General features: G+C 46.9%; 1 protein-coding gene across 2 annotated transcripts in view; it reads right to left on the bottom strand.

Annotated features, from left to right (window-relative positions):
- Window positions 1-22,459, bottom strand: part of minar1 (membrane integral NOTCH2 associated receptor 1) — a 40,253-nt gene extending 17,794 nt beyond the window's left edge. The window contains exons 1-3 of one of the 2 annotated variants that reach the window (XM_052040695.1): window positions 22,233-22,459; window positions 19,520-21,659; window positions 18,137-18,259 (exon numbers count right to left, since the gene is read on the bottom strand). In XM_052040695.1, coding sequence (XP_051896655.1) covers window positions 18,227-18,259; window positions 19,520-21,643 — 2,157 coding nt within the window. In that variant the 5' untranslated portion in view covers window positions 21,644-21,659; window positions 22,233-22,459 and the 3' untranslated portion in view covers window positions 18,137-18,226. Of the gene's footprint in view, window positions 1-18,136; window positions 18,260-19,519; window positions 21,660-22,232 lie in introns of those variants that run through there. The other variant, XM_052040694.1, reaches the window with a different exon arrangement.
- Between the last annotated feature and the right edge of the window lie 1,053 nt (window positions 22,460-23,512).

The raw sequence follows: 23,512 nt of genomic DNA, 5'->3' as shown, positions 1-23,512 counted from the left end.
CAAGAGCTCCTGAGGACTGGGTATCAAGGGGGAAATACTCCAATAGTTGCAGTCATTCCTCACACAAAGGAAGGTGGTTCAGGATGCTGGAGGTCAACCATCCCAGCCCCAGGATGTCCCTGCAGGAGTTCCTCACGGCAGCGTCCGATGTGCAACCATCTTCAGAGGCTTCACAATGGTCTTCCTTCATCATAAGGCCAGAAGTGGGGATGTTCACTGATGTTCGATTCCATTCACAAATCCGCAGTGAATGAAGCAGCCGTGCCTATGTGCAGCATGACACAGACAACACTCAGGCACGGGTTGATAAGTGCCACAGATGTGCCAGCCAGCAATGGCTATCTCCAACAAATAAGAGTCTTACCAGCTTTCTTGAAAACCTTTGGCATTATGATGACCAAGTCCCTGACCATCAATATCCTGGGGGGGGGGGGTGGTTATTCTTGACCAAAATCTCAGCCGGAACAGCCACATGATTGGTGGGGTCTACAAGAGCAGGTCAGAGGCCAGCCATCCTGCAGTGAATTGTTCACATCCTGACACCTTACCCTCATCTACAAGGTACACATCAGGAAGGTTAGGGAATACCCTCCACTAGCTTGGATGATTGCAGCTCTAACAACTCCCAAGAAGATCAAGGACAAAGGACAAAGCAGCCTGTTTATTTGTCACCCCATCCATCAAATAAAGTTTCATTTCCACAACCAGTGCCGCATTGTGTCATCCATGAAATGCATTGTAGTTACTCAACTGTCCAAAGGAGCGCCATAATCTGCAAGTTCCCATCCAAGTTACACACTATCATTCCTTTATATTCGTTGCATCTAAATCCTTGAACTCTCTTGCCCAACAGAACTGTGGGAGTACATTCACCAGGAGGACTACAATGGTTCAAGAGAGAGCTCACCCCCACCTTCTCATGGGGCAATTGGGGATGAGCAATAAATGCCATCCTTCACGAGATGCAACTTAATCCTGAAGACTGTGAGGTGATGCACTTTGGGAGGATGATAAGGCTGGGATATACACAATGAAAGGTAGGTCCCTAGGAAGAACTGAATGGAATTGGTTCTCTGCTCTGTTCACACCAACATTAGCAGTGGCTGTTGGCTGTCTTTCCCCATAGATTGATCATTTGAAATCCCGAGAGTCACACGGAGCTGCGTATGTCAGCAAACTGTGAGAGCAGGATGAGCAGAGCCAGTACCTCTGAGAATGGACACTTCCTCAACAGCACCATTAATGCAAGGTTCTAATGCATTCCTTAAGCGGGCATGCATGGAGGCACACTGATTCATCAGCTGAGGGAGGATGGGAGGTGGTAATCAGGAGGAGATATCCTTGCTCACGTTTGACCAGATCTCTGAGACTACTGTCTCCCACCACACATCATCACATCATGGTGTTCTCCACCTCTGATGTACCTGTTCTCCTAATGTTGGGAGTGGATTGTGATGGAGGAGTCTGGCACTTTGTCTGTAAGGTATGTTTTCTGTCAGACCTTGGCATGACTAGTCAGTAGGACATCTCTCCCAATCTTAGGCACTAGTCTAAAAATGTCTGTGAGGAAGACTTTGCAAGGTCCATTGGTCTGGAGCAACTATGCCATGCGCAAGTTAGGTGCCTGGGCAGATATTGGTTGGTCTGTCTGGTTTTCCAACTGCACCATGAATCATCACACTAAGACTGGATGGCATCAGCAGCATCCCCTTGTGAAGACAGGAAAATACACTGCCTCGCCCTATCACAGCCATTTCCTTTGTCCTATCCACTCCTCCTCCACCTTCTCTGTAACTTAAAGCTAACTTTATCAGTTTTGACAAAGGTTCTCAACCTGGAACATTAACTATACTTCTCTTTCCAAGGAAGCTGCCTAACTTGTTGAGGACAATCAACATGTTTTGCTGTTACTTCAGACTTGCAACTTGCAACATTTTTTATTTTTTTTCTATTTCTATTGAATGCTTTCTCTTAACCTCTCATAACTGGTCAGGTGTTGACCAACAAAAAGCACATCCAGCCTCCAACAACAGCTCCACTTAAAGAGACTCTCACCACATGTAGACTTGTTGTTGTTTCATCTCTACAGGCTATCCCTGTTCTAGCACAGGGGTTTAGGCACTTAATACATAAATTAAAAATAAGAGGGTAGATCAGAAAAGGGTAGGTCCACTCAGGGACAATGGGAGGAATTTGTAAATGGAGCCAGAGGAAGTGGGTGAGAGCTAAATGAATCCTCCTCATTGGTATTCACCAAGAAGATGTACATGGATGACGGTAAGATTAGGGAGGGGCATGTTGATATTCTAGGGCATGTCAATATTAAGGAGGTACTAGGAGTCTTTAAAATCTTTAAGGTGGATAAGTCCCCAGGGCCTGATAGAATCCATCCCAGGATACTGAGGGAGGCAAGGAAGGAGATTTCTGGGGCCTTAACAGAGATCCTTGCATCCTCTTTAGCCACAGGCAAGATCCCAGAAGACTGGAGAATAGCCATTGTCCTTCCTTTGTTTAGAAGGGCAGCAGGGATAATCCAGGAAACTATAGACCAGGGAGCCTTACATGAGGGGTAGGGAAATTATTGCAGAAGATTTTCAGGGACAGGATTTACTTGCATTTGGAAAAGCATGGACTTATTACAGAAAGTCAGCATGGCTTTGTGTGTGTGTGTGTGCATTTGTGTGTGTGTGTGTTTGTGCACGTATGTGTGCATGTATATGTGTGCGTGTGTGTGCATGTGTGTGTATGTGTGTTCGCGTTTGTGTGTGTGTGTCTGTGCGTTTGTGTGCATGTGTGTGCATCTGTGTATGTGTGCACATTTGTGTGTGTGTGTCTGCATTTGTGTTTGTGTGTGTGTGTGTGTGTGTGTGTGTGTGGTGGGTGGGGGGGACAACTTCTGGTCTGACAAATTTGAGTTTTTTGAGGAGGTGACAGAGATGATTGATAAGGGTAGGGCAGTGGATGTTGTCTACATGAAGTTCAGTAACACATTTGACAAGGCTCCTTGTGGGAGGCTGGTCCAGAAGATTAAGTCACATGGGATCCACTGTTGGTAAGTTGGACACAAAAACACCTGGCCATAGAATACAGAGAGTAGTGGTGGAGGGGTGTTTTTCTGACTGGAGGTCTGTGACCAGTGGTATTCCACTGGGGCCTCTGTTTGTAATATATAAATGATTTGGATAAAAATGTAGGTGGTCTGGTTAGTACGTTTGCAGATGACACATAAATTGGTGAAGATGTGGATAGTGAGGAAGTTTGTCAAAGGATACAGCAGGATATAGGTCAGCTGGAAGTTTGGGCGGAGAAATGGCAGATGGAGTTTAATCCAGGCAAGTGTGAGGTGTTGCACTATGAGTGGTCAATGTATGGGGAAAGTATGCAGTAAATGGCAGGACCCTTAGGAGCATTGATATACACAGGAATCTTGGAATGCAAGTTCATAGCTCCCTGAAAGTGGCACCACAAATGGGCTGGGTGGTAAAGAAGACATCTGGCATGCTCGTCTTCATCGGTTGTGTTTAAAAGTTGGCAATTCATGTTGCAGCTATATAAAACTTTGGTTAGGCCACATTAGAAGTACTGTGCACAGTCTGGTCACCACACTACATAAAGGATGTGGAGGCTTTGGAGATGGTGCAGAAGAGGTTCACTAGAATGTTGCCTGGATTGGTGCGTATTATTTATAAGGAGAGGTTGGACAAACTTGGATTGTTCTCTCTCAAGCGTTGGAGGCTGAGGGGAGACCTGATGGAAGCGTATAAAATTCTGAGAAGTATAGACAGGGTAGATAGTCATTGATCTGAAGCATACAGTAATTCTGTTTCTTTCTCTGCAGATGCTGTCAGAGCTCTACTGGTGTCTAGCATTTTCTGTTTTATTTCAAAAACGTTCATTATCTGCCCCAGGTCCCTTGTAACAAAAAACACTTTGTGCAGCTCTCTGCCTGATTGAGTCAACTTCTGTGACTCCTCTGTCCATTTTGAGAATGCAACAACAAGAACTGGTTCAGCTAAATGAACTAACCTGGAGAAACGTCATGTTCACTGGGCACATTCAAACCCGTAAAGTGGTGCTTCAAGGACAATAACTTCATTTAGTTTTAATTCTCAGACAACGTTATTAATAATTCATGTGAAGCTGCATAGTTATTTCACTTCTGTTACCAAGCTTCCCTTCAGCTAATCTACAGCTGTCACCTCATTTGAATCTTGAGTATGTTTATGCAGTGATGCCACCCACAGCAGGATCTTAATTGAGATTAACCTTGTCCAACCAATGCAGTGTTGCAATCAACACACTCAGGAGATTGGCACATTGAATTACAGAAAGATTACAGAGTAGAAACAGGCTATTCAATCCAACCAGTCTATGTTGCTGTTTATTCTCTATGTGGCAGTATCCTAATCCCATGCTCCCACCCTGCTCTCATGGAACATTATCTCACTCTTCTGCCTAGTCTACACTCAGTTGTTAACATGCCCTCTGAATTGACACTGACACTCATTATGCAGATCTGTATAAAACAGACTTGAAATTCAATTGGTTGAGCGAGCTAGGGCTTTTCTCTTTGGAGAGAAGGACGATGAGAGGTGACTTGATAGAGGTGTACAAGATGATAAGAGGCATAGATCGAGTGGACAGTCAGAGACTTTTCCCCAGGGTGACAATGGCGAACATGAAGGGACATAATTTTAAGGTGATTGGAGGAAGATATAAGGGGGATGTCAGGGGTAAGTTCTTTACACAGAGAGTGGTAGATGCATGGAACACACTGCCAGCAAAGGTTGTGGGGGCAGATACATTAGGGACATTTAAGAAACTCTTAGATAGACACATGAATGATAGAGAAATGGGGGGCTATGTGGGAGGGAAGGGTTAGATAGATCTTAGAGTAGGATAAAATGTTGGCACAATGTTGTGGGCCGAAGGGCCTGTACTGTGCTTTAATGTTCTATGTTCTAATCGCATTATGCTCTTTGTGATTTCTGGATTGAAACGCACTGATCACAATTTCCAATTCAGAAGACATTACTCCAGAAACCCATCCGGGCACTTCGAGCTCTGATTCACCCTTGTGCTTTGATGTGGTTTCTGCACGGGACCATATCATTTCCCCATGTCAGTGATCCTGCTGGAACTTAGTCTGAGGTGTCCTGCAAGCGACCATTGTTGGTCACTCCTAGGACAACCTGGTCTTCCCATTGCAGCAACAGAGGTGATTCCTTTCAGCAAAATCCCTCAGTTATTTTGCAACCTTCAGGCTACAGCTCACCCTCACCCTGTTCCCTCTGCTCTCCACAGGGCACCAATCCCACCCCATCTGTGCTCCCATATCCTTGCCTCCCCACGACATTACAATTGCTGCCCCCTGACCCTACAATACCCTGAGGTTCAGGCCCCGACCTCCCAATTTGCTGCCTTTCTCCAAACGTCACCACAAGTGCCTGATGTCCCAATCACTCCCTGATCCCACTGTCGGTAATCGGAAAAATTGCAGATGCCAGAAATGTGAAACAAAAACAGAAAATGCCGGAAACCAGGCAACACCTGTACAAAGAGAACCAGAGTCATTATTTCAGGTCAATGAGGAGGCATTGATCTGAAACTCTATTTCTTTCTCCACAGATGCTGCCTGACCTGCTGAGTGTTTTTGGCACTTTCTGTTTTATTAGTTCGACACAACATTGTGGCCCAAAGGGCCTGTTCCTGTGTTGTACTGTTCTGTGTTCTCCATGTTCTATGATCCATCTATCAGTGCTGAGCTCTCTCCAATACCTGTCTCTCCACCACCATCCCAATGCTTCTCGACCCCAAGGCTCCCTCTCTTTGGGCTTCCTCCAGTCCTCTCACCTTGACCATCCATTCATGCTGGTGATTGGGACTACCCAACACCAACCCTGTGAATGAGACCTATTCTGATCTCCCTTCAGTAACAACTGAAGTTTGCAGTGAGGCCAGTAAGATGCCCTTAACCCATCTAACGCACCATCTGTGTGTGTGCTGGAACCTCAGTTTCCTGTGTTGTATCATAAATCTCAAGTTTAGTCTTATATCCCGATCTTGACTTTCCAGACCCATCAGACACTGAAACAAAATTATTTCTGACCTACATCTTCATAACTTTAAACTCTCTGTACCAAACCACTCCTCGATGTCCCCAATCCTACCAAAGACACCCTAAGATGTTGCAGAACAATGCATGCAGTGCTGAGCACACTTGCATACAACACTGCAGCACCATGCTTCCAGCTGTTGGCTTGCTTTGTTGCACAAGTGGTTTAGCATCAAACTGAGAATCTGTTGTTTTCACTTAAACTGAGATGAGTGTGATAAAACTCAAGTGACCAATCACCTTTAGTAATAATTTTGAGTTAGAACACATTTAGCTTATGTTCCAAACTGTGTAAATCTTATAGACTAGACAGAATTCCAAGCACAGGCAAGGCCATTCAGCATTACTAGCCCTGCTGGTGTTTGAGGTTGGCAGAAGGCTCCTCCCATCCTGTCCCCATATCTCACCAATCCTTCTTCCCTCCTGTGTTGGTAAATATATAAATGAACATTGCAGCCACATCAATCTCTCTGCCTCAAGCTGAAAAGCTTCTTGCTGGGCCTGAAGTCACAGCTGGGTTTGTTTGATATTTTTGACAGTGAAATCCAGCGGAGCGGGTCTGGTTTGAGTTAATTCAGAGAATCAACATTCTCCATCGATTCATCATTTAGCAGAGCATGATCGCCAAATTCAACTCTCTGACAAGATATTTGGATTAAATTACCATGTAGCATAAGCTGTTGAACATCCTGTTGTCGATGATGATCATCACACTGAGAGGGGCTTCACTACCTCAGGGCACAATAGTAACGTTTCAGGAGATTTATCCACACTCCGGCACAAGTTTTGAACAAAATGTTGCCGCTGGAAGCGTGGCAACACTTGCGGGCTGCCTCCAGAACACTCCATGCAAAAGATGTATTTCACTGTGTGTTTCGATGTACATGTGACTAAAAAGATATCTTATCTTAACTCATCGACCTCAACAGACCACAGTGTATTTCATTCCTGTTACTCTTCTCCGAGTAAATCCTTACCAGCAACAACTTCACATCTATCCACCACAAACCATCCCAACCCAGTTTTGAATCGGATGAGGACCAAGTCACTGAAGGTCCTATGGGCTGAAAGTTCATGACTGAAAGCATTTGTTTCCTGCTACTAGCTTGCTCTTGCTAAGGAGTCCTCACCATCTATACTCTGCCCACTTGAGCAAATCTCGAGTCCATTGATGAACAAATACCCAGTTGATGTCCAGCAAGATTTTGGGGGGGACCAAGATAACGAAGAATACTCCTCCAATGAACATCTGGTGCCAGCCCACTTGAGGCCCCTCACCTCTAGTCCAACCTCCTGAGTTCAACCAACAATCACATTAAACCTTCATCCTTCACCCAGGCCAAGGGAGGTGGAGGAGCGTTTCCAGGACTGCTTTGAGTTGGTGGACTGGACCATATTCAAGGATTCATCGTCAGATCTAAATGAATATGCCACGGCCATCACTGACTTCATCAAGACCTGCGCGGATGAATGTGCGCCGTCAAACCAGAAGCCCTGGATGAACCAGGAGATTCGCAGTCTGTGGTGTTCAAGACCGGCGATCCAGAACCCTACAAGAAGTCCAGGTACGACCTACGGAAGGCCATCGTGAGAGCAAAAAGGCAATTCCGTGTGAAGTTAGAGACACAATCGGATGCACGACAGCTGTGGCAGGGTTTGCATGTCATTACTTCCTATGAGGCGAAACTTAAAGCATAAATGGCAGCAATGCTTCACTCCCTGATGAGCTCAATGCCTTTTATGCACGCTTTGAAAGGGAGAATAACAATACACCTGTGTGAATCTGCACAGCATCTGGCAACCCTGTGATATCTCTCTCAGAGGTCAATGTCAGAAGATCCTTCAAGAGGGTGAACCCTCGCAGGGTGTTGGGCCCCGATGGTGTACCTGGCAGGGTACTGAAAATCTGTGCTGACCAACTGGCTGGAGTGTTCAAGGACACCTTCAACCTCTCACTGCTGCAGTCGGAGGTTCCCACCTGCTTCAAAAGGGCATCAATCGTACCGGTGCCCAAGAAGAGCAGGGTGAGCTGCCTCAATGACTACCACCCGGTAACATTCACACCTACTGTGATGAAGTGCTTTGAGAGGTTGGTTATGGCTAGAATTAACTCTTGCCTGAGCAAGGACCTGGACCCGCTGCAATTTGCCTACTGCGGATGCAATCTCACTGCCTCTCCACTCAGCTTTGGAGCATCTAGACAACAGCAATCAATTACAGCCTGGCGTTCAACACCATCATCCCCTCGGTACTAATCAACAAGCTTCAAAACCTGGGCTTCTGTACCTCCCTCTGCAACTGGATCCTCGACTTCCTTATCAGGAGATCACAGTCAGTGCAGATCAGTAGTAACCTCTCCTCCTCGCTGACAATCAACACAGGTGCACCTCAAGGATGTGTGCTTAGCCCACTGCCCTACTCTCTCTACATTCCTGACTGCGTGGCTAGGCACAGCTCAAACACCATGCATAAATTCACCGATGACACCACTGCTTGGCAGAATCTCAGATGGCAACGAGGAGGCGTATAGGAGTGAGATAGATCGGCTGGTTGAGTGGTGTCGCAACAACAACCTCTCACTCAACATCAGCAAGGCCATGGAATTGATTGTGGATTTCAGGAAGGGGAAGTCAGGAGAAGACACAGCAGTCATCATTTGGTGGAAATGGTGAGCAGCTTCAACATCTCAGAGAATCTATCCTGGGCCCAACACGCCGATGCAATCACCAAGAAGGCACACCACCAGCTCTACTTCATTAGGAGGAGATTTGGTGTGTCACCAAAGACTCTTGCACATTTCTACAGATGTACGGTGGAGAGCATTCTGACTGGTTGCATCACTGCCTGGTACGGAGGCTCCAATGTGCAGGATCGAAAGAGGCTACAGGGGGTTGTAGACTCAGTCAGCTCCATCATGGGCACAACCCTCCCCACCATCGAGGACATCTTCAAGAGGTGGTGCCCCAAGAAGGCAGCATCCATCATTAAGGACACTCACCACCCGGGACATGCCCTCTTCTCATTATTACCATCGGGGAGGAGGTACAGGAGCCTGAAGACTCACACTCAATGTTTCAGGAACAGTTTCTTCCCCTCCCCCATCAGATTTCTGAACGGTTCATGAACCCATGAACACTACCTCGTTATTCCTCTTTTGCACTATTTATTTATTTTTTGGTAACTTACGGTAATTTTTACGTCTTGCACTGCACTGCTGCTGCAAAACAACAAATTTCACAACATATGTCAGTGATAATAAACCTGATCCTGATTCAGATTCTGAGTCCAAACCTCAAACTGACCCTGATACTCACTCCGAGTCCCCTTCATTCAGAGACCGACAGGCAGGAAGCCCAGCCCAAAACCAAACCTCTGGTTAATATAAACCGAGAAGAGAGTGGATGGTTAACTGGCAAATGGTGACAATGAGGGTACAGAATACCCTACCCTCCTTGCACCTCTGTTCCAGACAGAGTCAGAGTTGTACAGAATGTCCATGCTAATCTATTTACCCATTTACCATAATCTCCTCAGCTTTGTATCCAGCTATGCCTTGCCTATTCAAGTGTCTGTCTAAATGCCTCTTAAATATAGTGACTGTATCTGATTCCACCATCTCCTCTGGCAGCAAGTTCCAGATATCAACCACTCTCTGTGAAAAAAAGCTGTCCCCTCAGATTCCCTTCTCACCCTAAACTTATGCCCTCCTGTTCTTGATACCCCTTCTATGGGAACAAGATTCTGACCATCTACCCTATCTATGCCTCTTATAATTCTGTATACCTCTAACAGGTCACCCCTCAGTATCCTTCAGTCCAGATGCTGAAAGCCACCTGTCACTGAGTGAGTGAAGAAGCTGTCTGTTTCAGGCAGTAAGTCCTTGCAGTAGATCAGCTACCGACCCAGGTGCCAGCACAAGGTTGCATTCTTCCTGTGCGTTGGAGGATTGTGCTGGTGCGGTGTTGGATGGGGGACAATGACTGTGCAGGGTGGATTTTAGGGAAGTCAGTCTCTGCCTTGGCAGCTGAAATGACCAGAACACAGGAGGTCAATTAGACAGGGAGGGAGAGAAAGAGAGCTCCAGCAGTACAGGCAAAATACTGCAAATAGCTGGAAGAGGAATACCAATGAGGAGACCCCCAGGACTGTGGCCTAACTCATGGATGGATGAGCTACATGGACAGGAAAAGTTCAGAGCGATATGGGTCAAATGCAAGCAAATGGGACTAGCTTAGGAAGGCACCTTGGTTAGTATGGATGAGCTGGGCTGAAGGGCCTGTTTCTGTGCTGTATAACTCTACGAATCTAACTTCACTGGAGAAAATCCAACAGTCATGAGGACCAAATGACAAAGGTTTGTCGGTGCCTGAAGAGTTATGGCCCATAAAAGGGACTTAAGTTGGCTGGGAAATGGCACTGGTGATCAGTGCCAATCTCAAGCAACTATAAATGGATATCCAAAGCACAGAATACTTCGATGACCTTGTCAGATCAGCCAACAAAAATGAAGGTGCTGAGAATCTGCTGGAAACATGACTCATTCCACTCTATCCAGGAGCGTGCAGTATAAAAACAGAAATTAAGGTAGTAATCATAGGAGACAAGAAAGCACCTCGATCACTCCTTGTACCAAGATCATATTTCCTGCAATGTTTGAACAGAAATGAAGAGTTTGTTGCTTTATCTGATCTCACATCCCAAGCGAACATCGTAGAGATGCCTTGCTCATAACCTCACAGGATTTCCTTGTGAAATTAAAACTCCTTCCACATCCACGTCAAGAACACCCAGAACAACGCCCACACATACACACAGCACCACTCACACTCCCTCTTACACCCCCACTCACTCCCCCTCGCTGCCCCACTCACTCCTTCACAACCCCTTCACACAGCCACTCACTCCCCTCACACCCCCACTCACACTCCCCCTCACACTCCCCCTCACACCCCCACTCACTTCCCCCACACTGCCACCCATACTCCCCCTCACTACCCCACTCACTCCCCCACAACCCCCACACCTACACTAACTCCCTTCACACCCGCACCCACACTCCCCTCACACCCACACTCACTCCTCCTCACCCCCACTCACACTGCCCTCACACCCACACTTACTCCCCCTCACACCCCTACTCACTCCCCTTACACCCACACTCACTCCCCTCACATCCCCACTCACACCCCCACTCACTCTCCCCCTCACCTCCCACTAACACCCACACTCACACCCTCACTCACACCTCCACTCATACCCACACACACTCACACAGACCTGCAATTACACCCACACTCACACTCACACCCACACCAGTACCTCACCCACACCCACACAATTCCATGTCCCCCCCCACACACACACAGAGACACACACACACACACACACACACACACACACACACACACACACACACACACACACACACACAACCACACATAATAACACACTCCACATATCCACTCCCATATTCACACTCACACCCATTGCAACACTCACATGTGTATATATTACACACCCACACTCACTACACTTCATGAGTATTTAGATGTGCATAAAAAGTCCAGGGCTGAGGGCTGAAAAATGGGATTAGTCTGGGTAGGAACTTGATGGTGGGGCAATGAAACCTTGACTAAAGAGCCTATTCTCATGCTGCTTGACTCTATGACTCTGATATATAGAATGAGACACTGAGTTTGAAAGTGATTTTGTTCATTGCAAAACTAGGGTCCTAATCCTACACAAAGGAATCCTTTAAGGCATGAGAGGAGAGTTGGCTATGTTGACTGGGGGAACACATTGAGAGTGATGATAAAGAAATCATGCAATTTTTTTTTATAAGGAACAAAACCCCAACAGGTGAAATGGTCCTCCGGGGCTGACAGGAGAAATTAAAGATAGGATTGAATCCAAGGAAGAAATGCCAGAGTTAGCTGGAGGCCTGAGGATTTGGAGCATTTTAGAACTCAGTGAAGAACCAAGGATGGCAAGGTAGAATATGAGATAGGACAGGCAAGAAAGACAAAAATGGACTGAAAGAGTTTGTATGAATACATAGAAAGGAAAAGACCAATGAAGGCAAGAGACTGAGAGAGAAGAATTTATAATGGGAGATAAGGAAATGGCGAGGAATTAAACAGCTACTTTGCATCTGCCTTCACAGAAGACACACAAAACCTGCCAGATATATTGGAGAACCAAGAGGACTGAAGGAACTACGGAGTAGTACTGGGGGAGTTGGTGAGCTTGAAAGCTGATAATCCCAAGGATCCAATGATTTACATGCCAGAGTTTTGAAGGAGGTGGCTTTAGAGTGACTGGATGCTCAGGTTATCACCTTCCAAAGTTCTATTGATCTAGAATTGTTCTTGTAGACTGGAGGGTAACATACATGATCCCACTATTAAAGAGAGAAGGGAGAGAAAAATTGGGGATCTACTGATCCGTTGGCCTCATTTCCGTGGATGTGATAGGGTGGCAGAGCCTTGATCTGAGCCGTTGGTGGTGGGATCGCTTAGCTTAGTATATTGCATGCTATTCTTGCTGCTTATCACTCTGAATTGCAATTTCACCTGATTGGTACCTCATTTTCAGATGTGCATGAAGCTGCCCCCCCCAGATGCCCTTTGCACTCTTCACTGAACCAGAGCTAATCCCCAGGCTCGATAGTCGTGGTAGAGTGAGGGATGTGAGATTACTGGTGCTGTACATTTCTGCTCTGCTCTTGGTCAACAGTGCCTTGTGAACGATCAGCTTCGAGTTGTCTGGCAGTCATTCCGGACATGGTCAGAGACAATGACAACAGATAGCTTGCTGAGGATGAGGTCCAATATTTCCTGCCTTGCACTGGTTCACTCAACAGCTGCTGCTGTAATGTGAGGCTTTCTAAAGTTCTTACTGTTGCCAAGTGGTTACAACACGATCGAGATTGGTAATTAAATGTTCCATGATGCAAAAGGAGGTGGGAAGAGCCCTGATATTAAAACATGACATAAGGGTTGTGAACAGTGATGCCTTGGCTCAGAAAATCAAGGAATAGGATTAGTTTGGGTGAAGCTAAGAAACGGCCCGGGGCAGAAAATATTACGGTCTCTAAAGGGTAATAGCGATGTGGAACAGAGTATAACAAGGAAATTAGAGTTGCATGTAACATGGGTAATACAATAGTCATGGGGCCATTAATCTACACATAGATTGTGCCAACTAAATTAGCAGCAACAGTGTGAAGAACAAATTCATGAAGTGTGTAAGAGACGACTGTCCAGATCTTTATACCAAACAGCCACTGAATGATCAGACGATCTTAGAGTTAGTTTTGTGCAATGAGAAAGAGTTCATTTTAATCTGGTAGCTAAGGAGCCTTTAGGAAAGACTGATTATAATATCATAGAATTTAGTATGAAGATTGAAAGTGTTTTAGTTCAAAGGGTCTTAAATGCAAACAGAGTGAACTCTGAAGGTGTGAGTCATGAGCTGACTGTGGGAGATTGGGAAACTGCACTAAAAACAAGCAAAGGCTAACATTTAAAAAATTAATGTGTAGATTAGAACAAATAAATATCCCCTTAATGTACAATATCTCAGCAGGAAAACTGGTCCAACTGTGGCTAACAAGAGAAGTTGATTAGATTGAAGAAAAAAGGCTTTAAGTGTTGCCAAAAGGGAGAAGTAAGCCTGAGGATTGAAAACATTTCAGAATTCAGTAATAGAGGCCTGAGAATTTGATAAGGAAAGGGAATGTCAAAGACGGGAGTAATCTAGTGAAAAACATAAAGACAGATTGTAAAAGCTTCTATTCACATGTAAGAAGCAAAAGATCAGTAAAACTTAATGTGAGTCACTTCTGGACTGAGACCGGAGAAACTATATCAGGGAATAAAGAAATGGAGAAATTAAACAAATATTTTTAATCTGTCTTCATGAAATAGCAGAGAACTACAGATTGTGAGCGAGGAGCTAGAAGAAGTTAGCATGGATAAAGAGGAGCAGAGAAATCAATGAGATCAAAAGCCGATAAATCTCCAGGACCTGATAACTTGCATCCCAAGGTTCTGAAAGAGGAGGGTGACGGAGAAAATAGATGCACTGATGTCCTCTTTCAAAATTCCATGGATGCTCGAACAGTTTCCACAGACTGGAAATAAATATGACCGTCTCATTAAGAAAGTGGGGGAGACTGAAATCAGGGAACTGCCTTGCATTAGTCATCAGGAAATGTTGGAATCTATTATTAAGGAAGTGTCAGCCAGGTATTTAAGCAATAATAATAGGATTGGGCAGAGTCAACATGGATTTATGAAAAGGATGTCATGTACGACAAATCTATTAGAGCTTGTTGAGACTGTAACTGACAGCACAGGTAAGGTAAATCAATGGATATGGTGCATTTGAACTTGCAGAAAACCTTTGATAAGATGCCACTGAAGCTGGAAGTAACTTAAATTTCTTACTGGCGTGGTTGAATTGGCAACATTGCTGAATAAGCCTGCTTGTATTGATTACATTGGTCACTTCCTTATCTGTATACAGTGCTGGCCTCTCATCACTCAAAAAGTCTTGTAACAAAATTAAGATTTGGGGTAACGTACTGGTGTGGACAAAAGGTTAATTAATGGACAGGAAGTAGAGAATGGGAATAAACAGGTCAGTTTTAGGTTAGGATACTGTGACTAGTGGGATGCATGGATCAATCCTTGGACAATGATTTGGATGAGGGGAATCAGGTGTAAGTTTTCTTTTAATTATTCTAAATTGGGTGGTAGTGTGGCTTGTGAGGAGATTGCAGCAGGGCTTCAAGGAGATGTAGACAGGGAAAGTGAATGGGCAAGGGCACGGCAAATGGGATATGATGTAGAAAACTGTGGGGTCGCCCACTTTGGTAGAAAACATTAGAACAGTGGAGTTCTTTTTAAATGGTGAGAAGTTGAAAGTTATTGGTGTTCAGAGGGACCTACGTGTCCTGTCCATGCATCAATGAATATCAGTATTCAGATATAACAAGCATTTCAGAAGGTAAATGGTATGTTAACACCCAGTTGATAAGAGCAGCGGTGTTTTACTGGAGTTAATAAGGGCCCTGGTGAAACTGCTCCTGAAATATCATGTGCACCATTCTGGTCTCCCTACCTAATGAAGGATATACTTGTGATAGACAGAGTATAACAAAGGTTCACCAGATTGATTCTGAGGATGGGGAGTCTGTCCCATGGGGAGAAGATAAATGGATTGCATTTATATTCTCTTGGGTTTAGAAGAGAGAGAAGTGATCTCGTTGAACTGTGCAAAACCCTTACTGGCTTGACAAGGTAGATGTGGTGATGGTAGCTTCCAGCTGGAGTGTCTAGACCAGTGGTCACAGTCTCAAAATAAGGGTCGATGATTCAAGACTGAGGTGAGAAGACATTTCTTCACACAGGGGTTTGTGAATCTTTAGAATTCTCTACTCAAGGGAGTTGTCAAAGCTGCATAGTAAGCATATTCAGGTCGGAGATCAATAAACGTTTAGGAATCAAGGGATATAGCAGAGAAGTGACACTGAGGTAAATGATTTTATTGAATGGCAGTATATCTCCAAAGGGCCTAGTGATGTGGTTGGTGCCAAAGGTCTTTGTCTCAACTTTAAGCTTCTGAACAAATGATCTACTCCCAGGAGATGCTTGAGGAAGCAATCCCCTTGGAGTACAACACAACAGGAAAGATGAGTAGACAGCACAGACTGGGGCATGTTTCTGGTAAAGGGAGGGGGAGGAAAGACCTCTCAGTGGGAGACCAAAACCATGTAATTCTACATGGAACAATTCCACTTGCTAAATCTCAAGGAAAAGTGTATTTCAGTTCAGATGCTTCTGAAGAAACACACCACTTGCTGAATAAATGCAACTATGGCCTAGCTGGGTTGGAGTTCTTGGCTATCTGAAGTTGGGAAAAAGGTGCTAGGGCAGGGTTGGAATGGGGTGAGAGAGGTGGAGAAAGTGAGCAGAGGATGCTCAAACCATTGGAACTGATTGTGGCTTGAGGGGAAGTAGGATGTGAGTAAGAGGATTGGGTATGAGGAGTTCATCATCTGCACTGATTCCTGTCCTGCCCTTGGCTATAGATTCTAGAATTGGTCCTCGAGATATTGTAAACATCATAAACTCCATGGGAGAAGGCGATGAGCAACTCTGACTGCTCCGTGCCAGTCAAAAACTGCTGCCTGTGTACCACCTTGTCCTGTTAGAGAGTGGGTAGTGTGTCACTGAGTGCCATGCAATGTTTGGGTGGCCTCTCCATCATGGTTAAATAGCTAGCACCATGTGCAACCTGTGAGATGTGGATGTGAGTCTGACAGGAGTATAAAGTGCATCATTCTGTGGTGGAATGAGCCAAGGGTAACGATTGGTGTCGATTATTGACATATGGATGATGAGGGTGTGAAAGATGTGAAATTAGGCATTTTTACCAGAGCAGTGTTTCATCTTTAGGCACACTGGCAGCAACATTTAACATCTGAATTCAGTGTTGAGTCAATGGCAGGTTTTATTCTTATTGTAACACATTCAGGTATTCACTCCATGCCTATTCATGGGTCACTTTCTTAAAATAAAGAGCCTTCCCCAAAAAGAATGGATTTTGAAAATTAAAACCAAGGCATCATCTTTCTCACTAATCACTTCTTTTAAGATCCTTGCAGAAAGCCAACAGGACCTGAGAATTGCCAGCCCACGGCTTCAGCTGTTTGTTGGGTGTCACTGCCCTAGGGATTGCGATTTCACTGAGTTCCTCCCCCCTCCCCCTTCCAATTCCCATTTCTATGATCCACCTCCAAGTACACAATGCTGTCTGAAGCAGGGACAGGACTGGTCCAGTGTGTGGTTATTTCCAAACAATGAAAAAAGTATTGATTTTATACCAGCAAATTGTTATTCTCTGCTCTCCAAAAGCAATTATCATTTTATCAGCCTTCTTTACTCTAACTGCAGAATAGTCACTGCTTACCTGCATCCCAAAGTCCCATCCTCATAAACTTCAGTACTCACCCCAGTCAGTTCACCCTGCATGATAATGAGAGCTGACTGAATGCACTGAACACAACAAAGATCGCTGGACTGACAGAGACTCCCATATCTCAGGAATGGGTATATTTTTATAATCAAGATTCCTGCAGTCACCATATCTGGCCACCATCCAGCAAAGACCATCGTTCGATGGGAAGATTGTGATGTTCAACATTTGAATATTGGGACAGTAGTTCCTAGCCCTACATTTTGAACTATTTTGCCATTCCATTAGATCAGAGCTGATCTGCACTTTCTCCCATGGAGTTGATGATGTTTATAATATTTGGAGGACCAATTCTAGAAACTATAGCCAGGGGCAGGACAGGAACCAGTGCAGATGATGAACTCCTCATACCCAATCCTCTTCCTCACATCCTACTTGCTTCTGTTCCTTATTCCCATGCTCACACTCAGAACATTCATTTGACCGAGGTTTATGGAGAATGTTCTCCACAGTTAAACTACCCTCAGTGTGAAAGCACCTCAATGGTTATCACAGTCTGGTCCTGTCATTACATCTCCTGCTCTGAATTTCCCCACCAGAGGAAATAGTTTCTCTGTATCTACCTTATCAACTTCCTTTATTATTTAAAATGATCTAATTAAATCACACCTCTGCCTTCTAAACTTGAATGCCACCTGGCCTTACAGTTTAACCCTTTAAACTTGACTGTGACATGGTGAACACCTCCAGGAACATCATTTTCTTAGAATCATAGAGTCATTCGGCATGGAAACAGGCCCTTCAGCCTAACCTGTCCATGCCAACCAGGATGTCCACTACTGAATCCCCAGTCATTCATAAATTTGAGAGGCAGCACTGATTGGAAAGGAATTTAACCAGAATATTTATATTAGTATTGGTACATACAGAAGTTAGGTAGAAGGTGTGTATTCTGCAACAAAAGAACTCTCACCTTCTGAAACCTCAGTTCGACTATTGGGAAGGCTGGTCTGCAGTCTGATGGAACCCTCACCAGTTCTTGAGAGTGAAACCACAACGCTCAGGAATCTCACCACCATTCAGAACTGAGCTGCGAACTGGCACTGGACTCAACAGCCACCGCTTCCATTACTGGCACAATGTGGCTGCAGAACATACAACCTACAGTAGCAACCCAGATGACATTGGAAGTGACGTTGTTCTTATTTATCTCAGTAACAGAGAAAAATAACAGCAAAAATATCACCTCCAGCTCTCCCTCTGAGGCTGGTATCATCCAGACATGGACAGGTCCCTGTTCTATTATTGCTGGCATGAACTTATTGAATGTTGGATCAAGTGTGAGGGGCCGAATGGCCATCTCTTCCTCTTATTCCTGACGTTTTTATGTTCAGTTTTATGTTCAGGTCACTCCAAGCACTTTTTGCAAGGATTTGCAATTTTCTTACTGGTGACAAATCTGACAGTGTGCTGAGATAACACTGATTCTGTCTCACACCAATTGTCATACAGCTACACCTAGTTCAATGCCCCACTGTTCAAACTGAAAACTAAAGTCAGGAAATGATTTGATGGATTTTGGGATGAAGATATCAGGGAAGGGATATCTGAATATCCGTGCCATTAATTCACTTCCAACTGTAAGTATTCCAATTGTAAGGATCACATTTTTGGACGCTGATGTATTTGGTACAATTTTCAAACAATACCTTCACCTTAACTATTAGCCTGGAAAGACCGAATGTGAGGTTCTTTCCCTCAGGGTCTATTTATGCTGGTTTATAATATTGGATGCAAAATGTACCCGCTAGGATTCACTCTTTAGAACAGGTCAGACGAATCTACTCCCCTCTTCGGTCAGAACCCACATTTCTGACACCGGGAGCATTGAGCTACCGACAGCCAACCACCGCTGGTCCGTCTGTCAACCAGTGATGCCAGTCCTGGGCCAGCCCGTGACATTCCTGGGTAAGAATGTGAGGCTGGCGGCGCGGTGACAGAGATGCCCCAACCTGGAAGGGTTGCAGGAAGCCGGTGCTCGGTGCGCTCCCGGCCTCCATTCCCGCTCCAGCAGCAGTTGCTTGGTAATTAGAAAATATTTAACTTTACTTTTGGCATGCACTCTCTGTGAGAGCTCTATGACTAACTGTTGATTACACATCTATTGTTAATATTTGAACACCGTCCATCTCTACAAAACTTTGTAGCGACTGGCCATTGACTTGGATTATTAAGGAACTTCATCTCCCCATTGACCATGCGAGGGTTCTAATGGCAGGTTAGGGTGATTGACACACACGAACCGTTCCCAGATGCCTGGAGCTTGCTATAGACAATTCCCAACCCATTTGCCGATGAGCAGCTCCGGGGAATACGGTGATAATGGAGACAGAACCGGGCGGCAGAACGTGATGCAAATACCTCTCTGTGTTTGCGCTGCCAATCCTTGCTGTCCGCGGTGCCCTGGCGTTTGCTCTGGCCCGTCTCGCCGGCGCAGCCTAGCGCCCGCCAGTCCCGGGGCGAGTTGGCGATACTGGCGATCTTGGACTCGGTCGCACTGTTCTCCTCGGTCAGGGACTTGGAGGATCTCCGTACAAACAAACTTTTCCTCAGGGCTTTGACGCGGAGACTGTCCGCATTGCTGTCGGGGGAGACTTTCTCTGCTGCCGGCTCCTGGATCTTCTGGTCGAGGTGATTGAGTTTAGCCAGGACCTGGGAAATCTCGTCCCGGACCCCGGACAGAGTCTCCAGCTTCTTCTCAATCTCGCCCACCCTCAGCACCAGCTTGCACACACTGGCCTTCAGCTCTTCATCGGCTGGCTGGTTGGGACGGTGCCCCTGGACCGTCTCAGTTTGAGGACCCCCTCCTTTGGCCGGAGTCTTCTCGGGACTGCCGCCGTCTGCCTTGGGGAGCCGGGACAGAGAGCCGCTGCTGTTGTAGCAGGACTGTAGGAGACCCGTCGAGCCGCTAACACTCATATCATCCAGAAACCTGAAAATGTCGCTGATGTCGTCGCTCAGACCCTCTGAGTCCTCGTCTGACTGCCGGACGGCCGCCTTCTCGCCGGGCTTGGGGCGGGGACACCGGCCGGTCGCCTGCCCCCTGCCCCGGCTGCCCTGCTCCGTCTGAGTGCCCACACTAGCCGTCTGCTCCAAGCTCGGTGCCTTGCAACCCTTCTCCTTTATTTTCCTGGGGTTGGAGTGGGGGGCGGGCTCGGCGGCGGCCGGCGGGAAGTGCACGCTATCGTCCGCCTGTTGGAAGTAGGTCTGAGCCCTGTCCATGGTGCTGATAGCTTCGGCCGCCGCCGCCGCCTGTCGCTGGCGCGCCTCGGCCACCAGTTCCTCCTTGGTGCTGCCCTGGTACTGGTGACCCATCCCAGGACGCTTCCCGCCCCCAAAATACTTCTCCCCGTCCTCTGCCTGCTCGGTGTTGAGGCTCCAACTCTTCAGGAGCCAGGAAGCCGGCTTGCTCTGCTTGGTCAGGTTCTGGGGCTCCTGTGATATGGTGCTTGGGCCAAAGTAAGTGGTCCCTTGTAGGTCGTCCAAACTTTCATGCTTGACGTATCTTTTCTCGTGATTACTGGACGGGATGGTATCGCAGTACGGATTACTGTAGGGCATCTCAAAGCTGTTACTGAAAAAAGTTGAGAACCTCGACGAGTTGTTTGGGATGTGCGGCTCATTGTCCTCATCTTCCGACTCCTTGTCCATCGAGACCAACTTTCCCACACAAGGAAGCATGTCCTGGAGCTCGCCGTTGAATACCGACGTGGCCTCGGCACAGGGGCTGATGGTGAACGCTTCGTCGCTGGAATCAAAGGTCCCATTCCTGTCTGCCTTCCTGCTAGGGGAGTCTTGGTCCGAGTTGGATTCCTGACCCGGATCCATAGGGAAATATGTGGACTGCATGACGCAGTCCTGGGGGTCGATCCCGTTGAAAGTCGGGGAAGCCTGTAACCTGTCCAGGGACGTGGTCCTGCCGTTATTTCCCGCTGTCCCTTCATTCCTGATCCCGAGGAAAAAATTGGGGTCGGAAGTGCAGATGAAGCGCTGGCAGTCCTTGCAGTCGGACGCCGGGGAGCTGTTAGGACGCCTGGAAGCGCCGTGTTCACTGCTGGCCGGGTCGTGGCTGCAGGCATAGACAGGGGAGCGGATCCGACAGATCTCAGTGTCTGATCGACACGACTCAAAGGATTCGTTCTTCCTCACCTTCTGCTGGTGCCGGTGAGGCAGCCTTTCCTTCGCCACCCCGCCGTTCATCTGAATCAGGTTAAACATGGTCACGATGTCGGCGGCAATCATGATCTTCTTGGACTGTGTGTTGTCCACATTGCACCGCAGTTTCTCTTTGAAGAGAGTGGCCGGGAAATTGGGATCCAGGCAGGCGGTGTAGAACAGAAGGCTCCTCAGCTTCGCCAGGTGGGTTAAATCAAAGCGGGCACACAGCAGTTTGCACAGGTCCTGGTAGGAAACTGTACCGCGGTTCGCATCCAATTCTTCCAGTATCCGAACGAGAAACAGTGAGTATTCCGGAGCACCTTCCATTTTCCTCGTCCGCGATCTACAGAGTGAAAAGAAATTGATTTCCACCCTTCCTCCAATGAATTACACATCGTGCTACTCCGGATTATAACTCGCTCAGATGTTTTTAGCAAAGCACACATTCTGAAACAATAAATGCTCTCCTCTCTCTGTGACTCGGTCTATATCTATTAAGGAGCCCGGAATTGTGTGCACCTTGCAGAGACACTATACAAGCACAATTACACGCCCTGTATATACCCTGCACGAATTCTATGCATTCTTGATACATGTCCAGCACTTGCTCTACGCAGAACCTGTCCATACCATGCAGTTACCCCAAACGTACCCCCGCATACCATTTCCACACCGTGCATTTACCCCCGAGGGCACCCTGTACACGCCCGGTACATACACTGCCCATACAGTGTACTTGCCCTTAGATGATCCTGCACAGACCCTGCACAAAGCCGGTACATACCCTGTCCATACCATACAATTACCCCGAGCGCACCCTGCACACGCCCGGTACATACACTGCCCATACCGTGTGTTTACCCCGAGCTCGCCCTGCACGAAGTCGGTACATACCCAGTACTTGCCCTGTACATACCGTGTGCAGTCTCTGTAGCTGCCTGCAACCCTGCTTCACAATTCATTCGCAACCAATAATGATCAATAACTCCCAGGAAAAGAGCCAGCTAGCCTACACTCCTCCTCTCGTCCCCTTCATCCCCAGGCGCTGAAACACAATGCGATGTCCTGCGATGAAAATGAAAAACCCAGGACCGGTCAGTGGCATGTTTGTCGGAGGGAGCGGTCACAGGCTGGGGGAGTGGATGGTGCCGAAAGATTCGGAATCACATTGTTTCTCTCTCGCATTACGTCATTGACATTCAATCCAATGGATTGGCTTCAGGGAGAGAGGAAGGAGCGGGGCTGAGCACCGGGCTGCGGGCAACAGGACACCTCAAACTTACTCTTCGAAAACCCAGCCAGCGGGACCACAACATTGGAGAGGAGTCAAAGAAACATTCGGTCAAAGGGAGATGCACTGGTCCCTGCACCGCGCCGTTTGTGGTCCCGGGATACCCTCGGATTCAGATTACTTTCAAAGCCCATTCACCGTTCTGCTGTGGGGAATGTTCTGGGGAGTTTGCCCAGAGCGACGTACCCGGGCACGGGATGAGTAAGGCGGGGAGAGGGGTGACTTTGGCTAAGACACCGGGAGAACGGCCCGGTGTGAAGGTTGAACTGGGAGGAGGATACGTTCCGCCTTTCAGCTCCACCTCGCCCGATCTGTAACTTCCCCTCCCACCTGCCTCGGGTCCAGAGCTCACACCTCTTTCCGCTGACCAAACCCCACTTTGGACAAAATTACCTGAAGTCCGCCTCGCCGGGAGGCGGTTCCCTTCCGTCTCCCCTGGCGAAGAAACGTTTCCTATCATCACAGCCCAGTATACCTCCGTTCAAGTTGTTCCCTTGTTTCGGATTTCCCACACAGGTTCAGTTTCCACATACTTAATCCATTCATGAATCATCTAAGACACCTCAGTTAGGTTCACTCCCACACTCAAGGCAGCACCAGCCTATTGGATGGGACCTCTCCCAATACTAAGTCTCCCAGCTCCAGCTGATGGATCAGCACCCACTGTGTCCAAGGCCAGCTCTGCTTCATGAGTTCCACCACTCTGGATTGAATGTTGAATGCTTAACAAGGTCTAATCAGGACTTTCACTCACTGTGGGAGCCGGGCTGAGGCAAGGGTGGGCACTCAAAGCGGAGAGAGTCAGGGATGGGTGGGATTGAAGGTGAGAGGGGTCAAGCTGAGAGTTGAGGGAGTAAATAAGGGGTAGTGGGCAAGGACTTGAGTCCGTATGTGTGTGCACATTT

This window comes from Pristis pectinata, chromosome 28, assembly GCF_009764475.1.
Source record: "Pristis pectinata isolate sPriPec2 chromosome 28, sPriPec2.1.pri, whole genome shotgun sequence".
NCBI classification, from domain to species: Eukaryota; Metazoa; Chordata; class Chondrichthyes; order Rhinopristiformes; family Pristidae; genus Pristis; species Pristis pectinata.
This window is presented reverse-complemented; position numbering and strand designations above follow the sequence as displayed.